At 42.0% G+C, this 12,557-nt stretch overlaps 1 protein-coding gene across 4 annotated transcripts in view; it reads left to right on the top strand.

Annotated features, from left to right (window-relative positions):
• Window positions 1-12,557, top strand: part of LOC122554410 (interleukin-12 receptor subunit beta-2-like) — a 140,523-nt gene that overhangs the window by 101,034 nt on the left and 26,932 nt on the right. For 3 of the 4 annotated variants that reach the window (XM_087990670.1, XM_087990669.1, XM_087990672.1), the window contains one exon: window positions 6,957-7,088. The exons of the other annotated variant lie outside the window; for it this stretch is intronic. In XM_087990670.1, coding sequence (XP_087846796.1) covers window positions 6,957-7,088 — 132 coding nt within the window. The remainder of the gene's footprint in view (window positions 1-6,956; window positions 7,089-12,557) is intronic. 4 annotated transcript variants of the gene reach the window in all.

Here is a 12,557-nt window from a genome sequence, read left to right as displayed (position 1 = left end):
TGGGTTGTCTTCAGTCGACTGCTGCACACATTTTTCATGTGAAAAAGGTACCTTTGATAGAGAGAGTGTTTTGGCAGTCTGTCTGACAATGGCAGTTGGTGCTTATTCTGGCTAACTGTCCAAAATGTTGTCTTCTTATACCCCAAACATCAGATCGTCTCATTGGTTCAATGTTGTTAAAATAGTAAAATTCAAATTCAATTGAGTTTTAATATCTTGGGGCATAATTTAAACGATTAGTTAAATTCAAGTGGTGGTCAAAACAACTCATGTATCTAGTTTACAGCCAAATGTTGCATCGTTCAATTTTCCAGTATACTCTGTGCCTGGTAGTCAGTCACATGACAGGAACTTCTTAGCTTTCGCTCTCTCTCAAAGTTACAGTGCATGCCTTCAACTTCATAACACAGTGAATTAAGAGACATTTGCATTGGTACATTAGTACTTTCTCTGCAAATACACAATAGATTTTTTTTAATCAACATCTATAGTTACTATGACATATTCTAATCAACATCTGCAAAGTTACTATGACATATTCAAGAGCAAGTGGGACTTGAACCTGGGTTTCCTGGTCCAGAGGTGGGAACTTTATCATTGTGCCACAAGGGCCCCTTGGAGCTGTGACTGTCGATATGTGTTAATTGAAAAAAATGTGGTACGTAGCAATCAAATGTAATTGTAATTGCTCAAAATTAAAGATAGTTTAATGTAATCAAGGTACAGCTCAAGGAGCATCATACAAAATCATGGTTTATTAGTCTCTGCTAGATATTTGTATCGATTCTCATGGTCCATGCCACATTTTGTGCTATCCTTGTCCTTTAGCAAGAAGCTGTATTGTGTACATTAAGCTGGTTGCATTGAGAAGTGACTGAGCTGGTCAGCCTCCAGCTCCATTTCTTTTTGAAGTATGAGCCCTGGTGATGGGTGAGGGACAGCAGTACACTAATGCAACTGAGATTTTTTTATGTGAAAGAGATGGCTGGTGCCCAGACTTGTGTGTGACATTCTTGACAGTGGGAAATTTACTACGCTAAATGAAATTGATATGAGGTATAAAGCATTCAGTAGACAGTGTACTTAACCTTGCAATGGGCAGGAGTAGATTCATCCATTTACAGCACTGGTCTCATGGCTGAGGGCTTTAGGTGCTGGTAGCTGCAGCTTCATCCATACAGACTTGGTAACTCAGCATAGTCTCTTGTTGCTATTCCAAGGAAAGAGGACATCTCTACACTCACAGATGGCCTGCAGCATCACACCCAGTGAGGCATTATGAAAGCAAGAGGCAGCCTTCTGCCTTCTCCTGGACATGTCCTGGACATGTCCAGGGTCAGTTGAGTTCACTATGTAGTGTTCATAGAAGTCCTTGGTTGCAAGGGAGATCCATGGAACATAGAACATTGAACAGTACAGCACTGTACAGGGCCGAGATATTGTGCCAACCTTTTATCCTACTCCTAATCTAAGATAGTACACTTCATTGTACTATCTTCCATGTGCCTGTCCAAGAGTTGCTTAAATGTCCCTAATATATTTGAATCTACTACCACCACTGGTAGTGCATTCCATGCACCCACCACTCTCTGTGTAAAGAACCTACCTCTAAACATTTCCCCTAAAGCTTCCTCCAATCACCTTAAAATTATGCCCCCTTGTGATAGCTGTTTGCACCCTGGGAAAAAGTCTCTGGCTATCCACTCTACTTATGTCTCTCATCATCTTGTACACGTTTGTCAAGTCACCTCTCATCCTTCTTTGCTCCAGTGAGAAAAAAACGTAGCTCCCTCAACCTTTCTTCATAAGACATGCCCTCCAGTCCAGGAAGCATCCTGGTAAATCTCCTCTGCACCCTCTCTAAAGCTTCCACATCTTTCCTCTGATGAAGTGACCAGAAGTGAACACTACACCTCAAGTATGGTCTAACCAGGGCTCTGTAGAGCTGCAGCATAACCTCTCAGCTCTTAAAACCAATCTCCCTGCCATTGAAAGCCAAGACACCATACTCCTAGGGTGCAGTCTGGATGACATCCAAAAGTGGAGCGAGGCAGGTTTCAGCAATGGTAGTAATTCCTGCTGCCACTAAAATTTAGCCTGTAACCACACAGGAAGATGTAATTGTTGAAAAGAACAGAATCGCATGAGTACCTGACCTGCCTGTGGGGAGATGTTCCTCTTGCTTTTCAGATCCACATCCACACTTGGGCAGAATTTTCATTTCAGAGCCTACGACCTTGCTTCCTGTTTTCTAATTCCTGGCCTTTGGTCTTCAAACGCCATCCCATATTTCCAATTCCTTCGTCTCCGCCGCATCTGCTCCCAGGAGGACCAGTTCCAATACTGTACAACCCAAATGGCTTCCTTCTTCAAAGACCGTAATTTCCCCCCCAGACGTGATCGACGATGCCCTTCACCGCATCTCCTCCACTTCCCGCTCCTCCGCCCCTGAGCCCCGCCCCTCCAATCGCCACCAGGACAGAACTCCACTGGTCCTCACCTACCACCCCACCAACCTCCATACACATCGTATCATCCGTCATCATTTCCGCCACCTCCAAACGGACCCCACCACCAGGGATATATTTCCCTCCCCTCACCTATCAGCGTTCCGAAAAGACCACTCCCTCCGTGACTCCCTCGTCAGGTCCATACCCCCCACCAACCCAACCTCCACTCCGGCACCTTCCCCTGCAACCGCAAGAAATGCAAAACTTGCGCCCACACCTCCCTCCTTACTTCCCTCCAAAGCCCCAAGGGATCCTTCCATATCTGCCACAAATTCACCTGCACCTCCACACACATCATTTACTGCATCCGCTGCACCCGATGTGGCCTCCTCTATATTGGTGAGACAGGCCGCCTACTTGCGGAACGTTTCAGAGAACACCTCTGGGACACCCGGACCAAACCAACCCAACCACCCCGTGGTTCAACACTTCAACTCCCCCTCCCACTCCACCAAGGACATGCAGGTCCTTGGACTCCTCCATCGCCAGACCATAGCAACACGACGGTTGGAGGAAGAGCGCCTCATCTTTCACCTAGGAACCCTCCAACCACAAGGGATGAACTCAGATTTCTCCAGTTTCCTCATTTCCCCTTCCCCCACCTTGTCTCAGTCAAATCCCTCAAACTCAGCACCGCCTTCCTAACCTGCAATCTTCTTCCTGACCTCTCCGCTCCCACCCCGCTCCGGCCTATTACCCTCACCTTGACCTCCTTCCACCTATCGCATTTCCAACTCCCTCCCCCCAAGTCCCTCCTCCCTACCTTTTATCTTAGCCTGCTGGACACACTTTCCTCATTCCTGAAGAAGGGTTCATGCCCGAAATGTCGATTCTCCTGCTCCTTGGATGCTGCCTGACCTGCTGCGCTTTTCCAGCAACACATTTTCAGCTATGATCTTCAATACTACATCAGCAATCCTGGAAACGCTCTGTCAAATCTGTTGCAATGTTGGTATTTCAATTTTTTCTGTGTTCCAGTAACTGTTACTGCCTGAATGCATCACCTCTTTAAGATGTGTAGGCTAGCTGTAAGTTGTGCTCACCACATACACATCTGAATCCCCTGCTGAGCGTGCAACCTGTTAACAGTTTATTTATCTGGACTGCACACCACATCATTATGATGAGAAAGCAGTACAAAGTTTTGCTGCCTGCATCATTTCTGTCATGCATAGGAAAAGCCCCTAGTCCCCAAAACTGGCATTGTCAATTATTTTAGCTCCAAAATAAAGACCATATGACAGCAATAGTATTAAAACTTCAGCTTTGGAAACAGTGCTGTCAATTTTTTTCTGGGTGCAGTTTTTTCCTGAATTGCTTTTGCAAATCTGGGTGTACAAGAATCTGATTAATTTTATGTGCAGTTTTTGTTGCTGGATCCCCATCAACTGCTGTCTGGTAGAATGGAATTTGTTATCAGCTAAATGGACAGATATGGTCAGGGATTAGTTATTTCAAAAATGATAGTACGCCTGACAAAACAGCATCGCTTAGCACAACATTGATGTAGTTGCCTGCTCAAATTATGGAGTGGGTTTAGAATCCATGATATTCCTAACTTCTGATTCTCATTTTTGCACTTGATCCAAACTTATAATTGACAATTATTTTAAACAACGAACTTGCCATAGCATTTTAATAGAGAAATGCTTGTATGGGAGACTTACTGTGCTATGTTTTAAACTAATTTAGAAATTTGAGATGCAGCTGCCAGTAGTTGATAATGCACTGAAGGCCAGGCTTAAGAGTTGTCATAGCTTGTCTATAATGGGAAAATGTTTGTTGTTCTACTAATACTGTAATTGATTGACTTATATACAGCTTTGGAAAAGGTGCAAACAATATTTCTTTGAAAATTCTGTTGGATAAAATTTCTTCCTAATCATGGATACTGGAAATCTGAAATCAAAATGGAAGTCAGACACTCTGTAGAGACAGAAACTATTAACCATAGAATATCATAGAATCCCTATAGTGTGGAAGTAGGTCATTCGACCCATCAAATCTGCACCAACCCTCTGAAGACCATCCCATCCAGACACACACCTCTACCCAATCCCTGTAACCCTGCATTTCCATGGCTAATCCACTTAACTTGCAGTCCCTGGACACTAAAGGCAATTTAGAATGGCCGATCCATCTAACCTGCACATTGAGTCATAGAGTTTTACAGCATGGAAACAGATCCTTCAGTCATCTTTGGACTGCAGGAGGAAACTGGAGCACCTGGAGGAAACCCATGCAGACACCACACAGTGCAAACTCCACACAGACAGTTGACTGATGGTGGAATTAAACCCAGATCCCTGGCACTGTGAGGCAGCAGCGCGACCTACTGTGCTGCCAGAAATGGTATTGATACTTGAGGAAGGGATGGGAAGGACAGCAAAGATGTTCAGTATTCGGGAACACCACTTCATCCTGGATTCAACAGTGGGACCTAAATACCATTCATAGGATCTGACTCTTGTCTCTCAGAAACAGATCCTACAAATGGTTACTTTGGGGAAGGTAACCACTCCAGGCTAATTTTCCAGATATAAAGTTGGAGGAAATATATGTATGTGTATGGAAGACTGTCTAATGGACCAGAAGGAAAGAACAAGACTAGATAGGACGTTTTGGCAGGCCACAACTAGTGGAATGCCACAAGGGTCAATGCTGTGACCTTAGCTATATTCTATCTATTAACTTTGAAAAGACAGAATAATGTGCCTGACTTTGATGAAACAAAGGCAGAAGTAGGTACTGCAGATGCTGGAGATTGGAGTTAAGATTAGATCAGGAATCCTGATGAAGGGCTTTTGCCCAAAACGTCGATTTTTCCTGCTCCTCGGATGCTGCCTGACCTGCTGTGCTTTTCCAGCACCATGCTAATGTTGACTTTGATGAAACAAAGTTAGGCGGCCATGTAACCTGTAAGGAGAACAGATGCTGTAAAGTGAGACAATTAACTGACTGGCCAACATTATAGCAAGTTGATCATTCAGAACTAAGGACAGGTTGTGAATCTTTGGAATTGTCTATCTCACAAGGTTTGTAATGTTTTATTGTTGAGTATATTTAAGGGTCATTGTTCATTCCTGATTGCCCTTAAGAGGTTGGTGGTGATCTTGAACTATTGCAGCCCTTTTTTATAAAATCATAGAACCCCTACACTATGGAAGCAGGCCATTCTCACTATCAAGTCCACATTGACCCTTCAAAGAGTATCTCACCCAGACCCACACCCCTACCCTATAACCCTGCATTACCCTTGGCCTACGCAGACACAGGGAGAATGTGTAAATTCCACACAGACAGTTGCCAGAAGATGGAATCAAACCCAGGCCCCTGGCGCTGTGGGGCACTAGGGCTAACCACTGAGCTAGCATGCCACTTCTGTATCTGCACTCTAACTTTCTTTGTATGAGTATATCCAAGTTTCTCAACATCAAAATTTAAAACCCATGACTTTAAAAATAACTATTTGTATAGGTAATTCCATAATGTTTTTGAAAAGGAAGTTCCAGGATTTTGACCCAATGACATTGAAGAAACAGTGATTATTATCCCAAGTTGGGATGGTGCCTGACTTGGAAGGGAACTTGATGGCAGTGTTCCCAAGCATCTGCTGTCCTTGTCCTTCTAGGTGGTAAAGATTGTGGATTCAGAAGGAACTGTCAAAGGAACTGTTGTGAGTTATTGCAGCACACCATGTATGTACTTAGGAAATCAGTGGAAATAAGGAGAGAGAATTAGAAGTTGGATTGAGGCAGAAGATCTGCCAAGACCAGATTGAATGGCACAGCTCACAAAAATGGCTCACAGCCACTTTTTAAAAAAATGTTATGTTAAAACAAGAAGTCACATGTTCCAAACTTGGTGAAATTAAGTTTGAAATGTTTAAAATTTAACTTCTACCTGTCCATTTTTGGATGTTAAAATTAGGCTTAATGTTTCAGATCAAAGTGACAAAGCTGGAAACAAAAGCAAAACCTGGAAAAAAGGGATTGGAAAAGAATGAATGAGATGTTTGTAGTAATGTGGATGGCAGGATTGTGATTACACGAGTGATGGTGCAAGGCAAAAGGAGGTGATGTGACAAGAACAGGTTTTTAACAAAAAAGTAAGGAGGAAGAATGAACGATTACAGAATTTAGTATTTCCCCAGTATTAGAAGTTTTGGTAGTTTTGATGGCATAGACATGATTAAAATTCATTGGAAAATAAATAAATATGGAATCTTTCAATGATCAAAGTGCATGATGTTGTTCATTAAAACCAAAAGAGAAAATGCTGGAAAATCTCAGCAGGTCTGGCAGCATCTGTAAGGAGAGAAAAGAGCTGACATTTCGAGTCTAACTGACCCTTTGTCAAAGCTCTTTTGGTTTCAGATTCCAGCATCCGCAGTAATTTGCTTTTATATATGTTGTTCATTAAAAGTTTTTTTTTGTACTTTGTTAGATAATATCATAAATCCAACTGTGAGGACTTATTGGCTGACACTTGGTTTTGATGATGTTTACATTGTGTATATGACTGCGACAACAGCTGCAGGAGAAGGGGCAAAGGGAACAGAGTTGGCCATCAAGCAAGGTAAGTAATGCATTGCACGAACCTTTAACGTCAGAGTGAACATACATGAGGGTGATAGGGGAGAATTTTTTTATCATAACCAAAAGCTAGTTCTGACATGCCCATTCTTAACTGAGGCGAGTTTGAGGAATTCAATTTGTTGGAAATGTTACGTGAGTCACTGGATCATTACAAGGGGTGTCGTAAGATGACAGGTGTGTCATTCAGTAAGCCATTGAAATATTGAAGATACCATTTGGGTATCCAGAAGGGAGAAGTATCCAATACAAAAAGGAAGATCAAGAATGGCAATTTGAAGTCATTAGATCTTGAGATATTAGGTTTTAACTTGACTCCACAGTTGATTAATTGATGTCATGTATCCTCAGCACTAACAAAATTTGTAGATGTCTTCATGTTCTCCATGAATGGATGTTCCTCTGGTTTACTTTCTACCAGGTGTTGGCTTCAAGAGACTGAGAGAAACTGTCTTCAGGTTCTGTTACAAATCCATTTTCTTCCCTCTGCTCTGCCCAAAAGCAGTTTGCCTGTGAACCGATTCACTTAGAGTCATAGAGATGTACAGCATGGAAACAGACCCTTTGGTCCAACTCGTCCATGCTGACCAGGTATCCTAACTTAATCGAGTCACTTTTGCCAGCATTTAGACAATATACCTTTAAACCCTTCCTATTCATATACCCATTGAGATGCCTTTTAAGTGCTGTCATTGTAACAGCCTCCACCACTTCCTCTGGCAGCTCATTCCATACACGCACCATCCTCTGTGTGAAAAAAGTTGCCCCTTAGGTCCCTTTCAAATCTTTCCCCTCTCATTCCAAACCTATACCCTCTAGTTCTGGACTCCCCCATCCCAGGGAAATGACCTTGTCTATTTACCCTATCCATGCCCCTCATAATTTTGTAAACCTCTATAAGGACACCCCTCAGCCTCTTACATTTCAGGAAAAAACAGCCCCAGCCTATCCACCCTCTCCATATAGCTCAAACCCTCTAACCCTGGCAACATCCTTGTAAATCTTTCCTGGACCTTTGCAAGTTTCACAACATCCTTCCTGGAGGAGATATACCAGAATTGCACACAATTTTCGAAAAGTGGCCTAACCAATGTCCTGTACAGTCGCAACATGACCTCCCAACTCCTATACTCAATGCTTTGACCATTAAAGGAAATCAAACCAAATGCCTTCTTCACTATCCTACCTACCTGTGACTCCACTTTCAAGGAACTATGAACCTGCACTCCGAGGTCTTCTTGTTCAGCAACACCCTCTAGACCCTTACCATTAAGTATATAAGTCTTGCCCTGATTTGCCTTTCCATAATGCAGCACTTCACATTCATCTAAATTAAACTCCATCTGCCACTCCTCAGCCCATTAGACCATCTGATCAAAATCCTGCTGTAGTCTGGGGTAACTTTCTTCGCTGTCCATGACACCTCCAATTTTGCTGTCATCTGCAAACGTACTAACTAAGTTTCTATGTTCATATCTAAATCATTTATATAATGATAAAAAGCGGTGGATCCAGCACTTATTCTCGTGACACAGCACTGGTCACAGGCTTCCGCTCTGAAAAGTGACTGTCCACCACCACCCTCTGTCTTCTACATTCAAGCCAGTTCTGTATCCAAATGGCTAGTTCTCCCTTTAATCTGCATGAAGTAACTTTGCTAACCAGTCTTCCCTGAGGAACCTTGTCAAACGCCTTATTGAAGTCCATATAGATCATGTCCACTGATCTGCCCTCATCAATCCTCTTCATTACCTCTTTAAAAAACCTAATTAAGTTAATGAGACATGATCTCCCATGCACAAAGCCATACTGACTATCCCTAATCAGTCCTTGCCTTTCCAAATAATGTAAACCCTGTCCCTCAGGATTCCCTCCAACAACTTCTCCTCCCCCCACCATATCAGGATCACTGGTCTATAGTTCCCTGGCTTTTTCTTACCACCTCATTTGTTTTTTTTTTAAGCTGGATAACCTACAGACATCTTGTAGCCAAACTTGTGAAACTTCCAGAAACGTGCAACTCAAATAGGAAATGCATATCTGAGTTCTAATGCTTTTGTTAACAATGTTAGTTTCAGTTCAAACTGATTCTTGTTCATTGATGGTATCATGAGTTTGGCTAAAACTGTTAAGGTGACCACTACAGCTATCTTAAGTAGTATTTTTCCTTTCAAAAAAATTAATGCCTGAAAGTTCACTGCTTTTTAAAATCAGATGAGTAAAGTCAAATATTAATAGAAGTAAAAACGGACTAGCACATTCCTCCCCACCAGAGGTAACAAATACAGCAAGATTAATATTTTGTTTTTGATAAACACTCTATTGCAAAATCACTATAAACGAACAATAAAAAAAAGGAATGACATCAGACATGCAATTTCTAAGCACTCGCTTGATCTTAAACTGAGTCCAAAATCTGCTTTGGGAACTGTTCTGGGTTTTAACCTTTCACTTTTCAGTTCTAAAATACATGTACCAAATTTGAACATTTTTGCAAGGTTGAATTCTGCAAGATCCGTGGGTGACAGTCTCACATTTGCCTCCCATGGAATATCTCAAAGAGACCTTGGAGTGCAAGTTCATTTTTCCTTGAAAGTGGAGTCGCAAGTAGATAGGATAGTGAAGAAGGCATTTGGTATGCTTTTCTTTATTGCTGAGTATGGGAGTTGGGAAGCCATGTTGTAGCTGTACAGGACATTGGTTAGGCCACTTTTGGAAGACTGTGTGCAGTTCTGGTCTCCTTCCTATCAGAAGAATGTTGTGAAACTTGAAAGGGTTCAGAAAAGATTTACAAGAATGTTGCCAGGGTTGGAGGATTTGAGCTATAGGGAGAGGCTTATTAGGCTGGGGCTGTTTTCCCTGGAGTGTTGGAGGCTGAGGGGTGACCTTATAGAGGTTTATAAAGTCATGAGGGGCATGGATAGGATAAATAGACAAAGTCTTTTCCCTGGTGTCGGGGAGTCCAGAACTAGAGGGCATAGGTTTAGGGTGAGAGGGGAAAGTTTTAAAAGGGACCAAAGTGGCAACTTCTTTATGCAGAGGGTGGCGCATGTATGGAATGAGCTACCAGAGGAAATGGTGGAGACTGGTACTATTACAATATTTAAAAGGCATCTGGATGGGTATATGAGCAGGAAGGGTTTAGAGGGATATGGGCCAAATGCTGGCAAATGGGACTAGATTAGGTTAGGATATCTGGTCGGCATAGATGAGTTGGACCAAAGGGTCTGTTTCCATGCTGTACATCTCTATGACTCAATGAATCTATAGGATATCTGCACTTACATCCTACAGCCCATGCTCATTGAACTTTACGTCAATCTAATTGGATTAGTTGAAACTTGGTGTTGTTCCTTTGATCTTCCAGTGATAACACCATTTATACCTCATTAATATGCCCCAAGTTGTTTCCACTAATAGTGGCTGCCATTCAGTATGCTCCCTTTACTTTTCCCTTTTGTTTAAGGAATGGCTGTTCGCCAACCGATTCCACTTTTCCTGGAATATTACTGCCATCAAGTGGATATTCAGCTTCTGCTACACTCCCCTGTGGCTCTTCCGCTAAATGAGTCCTCACCTCAATTTTCTCCTGGCCTGTCTGAGAACTACTTGTGTCCCCCTGGAAATCAATCTTGGAGGTATCTGTGCTTGGGAAATCCAGGAATGAACAGAGGCAAGAGGTCCAAAGATAAATCCTTAGAGCTCTCTTTGTAGTCCAGTAAAGCTTTTTATTTACACCGATCACAATGGCCATATATCAAGAGATTTTCTCAAGCCTCCTGCAAAGTCTGACAGCCCTCTCAACCTTCACCTTCACTCTTTTCAGATTGTCCTGTTGAGCCTTATCTTACCTCTTGACCTCTGGGTTGCCATCTCCCAGACTAAATCCTACTCTCTCCCAATTGCTCGGAAGCATTCCTAATGATCTGCAGCTTCCTGCTATTGCTTTCTTGCCTGGCAGTTGGGCGTTGTTAATCTGACCAGCTGCCTCGCAGGAAATGGACTAAGAAAATAATTCATGTCTGTGGAATTTCCGATCTTCAGGCCTGAAAGAAGATCTACGTCTGTTCCTACCCATCCCCATTAACATCAGGGCCTCTTATCCTGATCCTCTCATCAGGGATCAGTCACTAGTGCAAGCTAATGTATCTTACAAAAACGGGTGCTCTCTACCCTCCAAATCTTGCTAGAGGTCTGAAAACAGCATAACTCTGAATGGGTTACACAGTATTGAATGCTATTTGGACTCTGACATGCCCCAATTACCTTTCAAGGACTGATGAACTGGATAGTGGCAGGTGAATCTGCATAGTTTAACTAGATGACCTCCTAGTGAACTGTAAAACATGGGAAACACATTTAAAGCAACTAGAAACCATTTTCTGGAAAATACAGTTGGCTGACCTGGTGGTCAATCTTACAAGCAGTAGTTCGCTTGGGCACAAGTGATGAATCTTGGACACCTATTAGTTTAAGGAATGGCTGTCAAGATTGCTGAGCGTTGCTAAGGTAGTAGTAGCAGTACAGTTTTGCATTCCCATAACAAAATAGGAAATTATGAAGTTCTAGGTAAAGTATAAGTCCTACCAAATGTTCATCTAATACTTTAGTACTGTTACTGCATTGCTGACGGTCCTACTACTGAAAATAAAATTATTTTGGACTGAGAAATATTAAACTGCTTTTGAAAAGCTTGAAGGCTTGTTTTACAATGAGCCTCTGCATCAGCTTCAAACTTTGAACAAACATCAAAGTGTCACCAGGGAAGGCCTGTTCTCCCTCAGAAAGATAAATCCAGAACAGAGATAGCAATTAGCTACTTCTCCAAAAACTAAACAAACATCAGAAATTGTATTGCACAGTAGAGAATGAAACCCTCAGCTCATTATTGGCTCTCAAATACTTTAAGATATATAACTGGAATGGGTACAGGGACCACAGGCTATACTGACCACCACCCATTAACGTTTGTGAAAAAGTAAAAGACCAAGAATATTGGATTATTCTGTTAGAGCTTGCTTCTTCAATGACACATTAAAATCTCCCACATTTCCTAGAAATCAAATGTAATTGTAAATCCCCTGCAGGACATTTAAAGACCCAGTTAGAATTGAAAATAATATTTGCCAAATCTGAGAGAATGGATGTACTGTGAGCGTGCCTGCTATATATATTCAATTCTTTTCACTCTTTAAAGTGAAATGGGAATGGACCTTGTATCTTGGAAAAGGTAAAGTGTTGTAACCACAGCGTAGAATCACAAAGTACTGTGATTTTTAATATGTTGTTTCAAAATGTAGTTTTCAAGGGGGTTGATATGTCAATATAAATTAATTGTTTGTCTGGAGAGAGAGAGAGAGAAAGAAAGAGAGACTGATAGGATGTAACACCAAAATTGTCAAAGAAACTTTAAACAGACTGAGTTGTGATCTCTTGTGACTACAAAGATAAC

Source organism: Chiloscyllium plagiosum, unplaced genomic scaffold, assembly GCF_037043375.1.
Source record: "Chiloscyllium plagiosum isolate Xiang-an unplaced genomic scaffold, Cpla_swu_hap1 HiC_scaffold_9, whole genome shotgun sequence".
NCBI classification, from domain to species: Eukaryota; Metazoa; Chordata; class Chondrichthyes; order Orectolobiformes; family Hemiscylliidae; genus Chiloscyllium; species Chiloscyllium plagiosum.
This window is presented reverse-complemented; position numbering and strand designations above follow the sequence as displayed.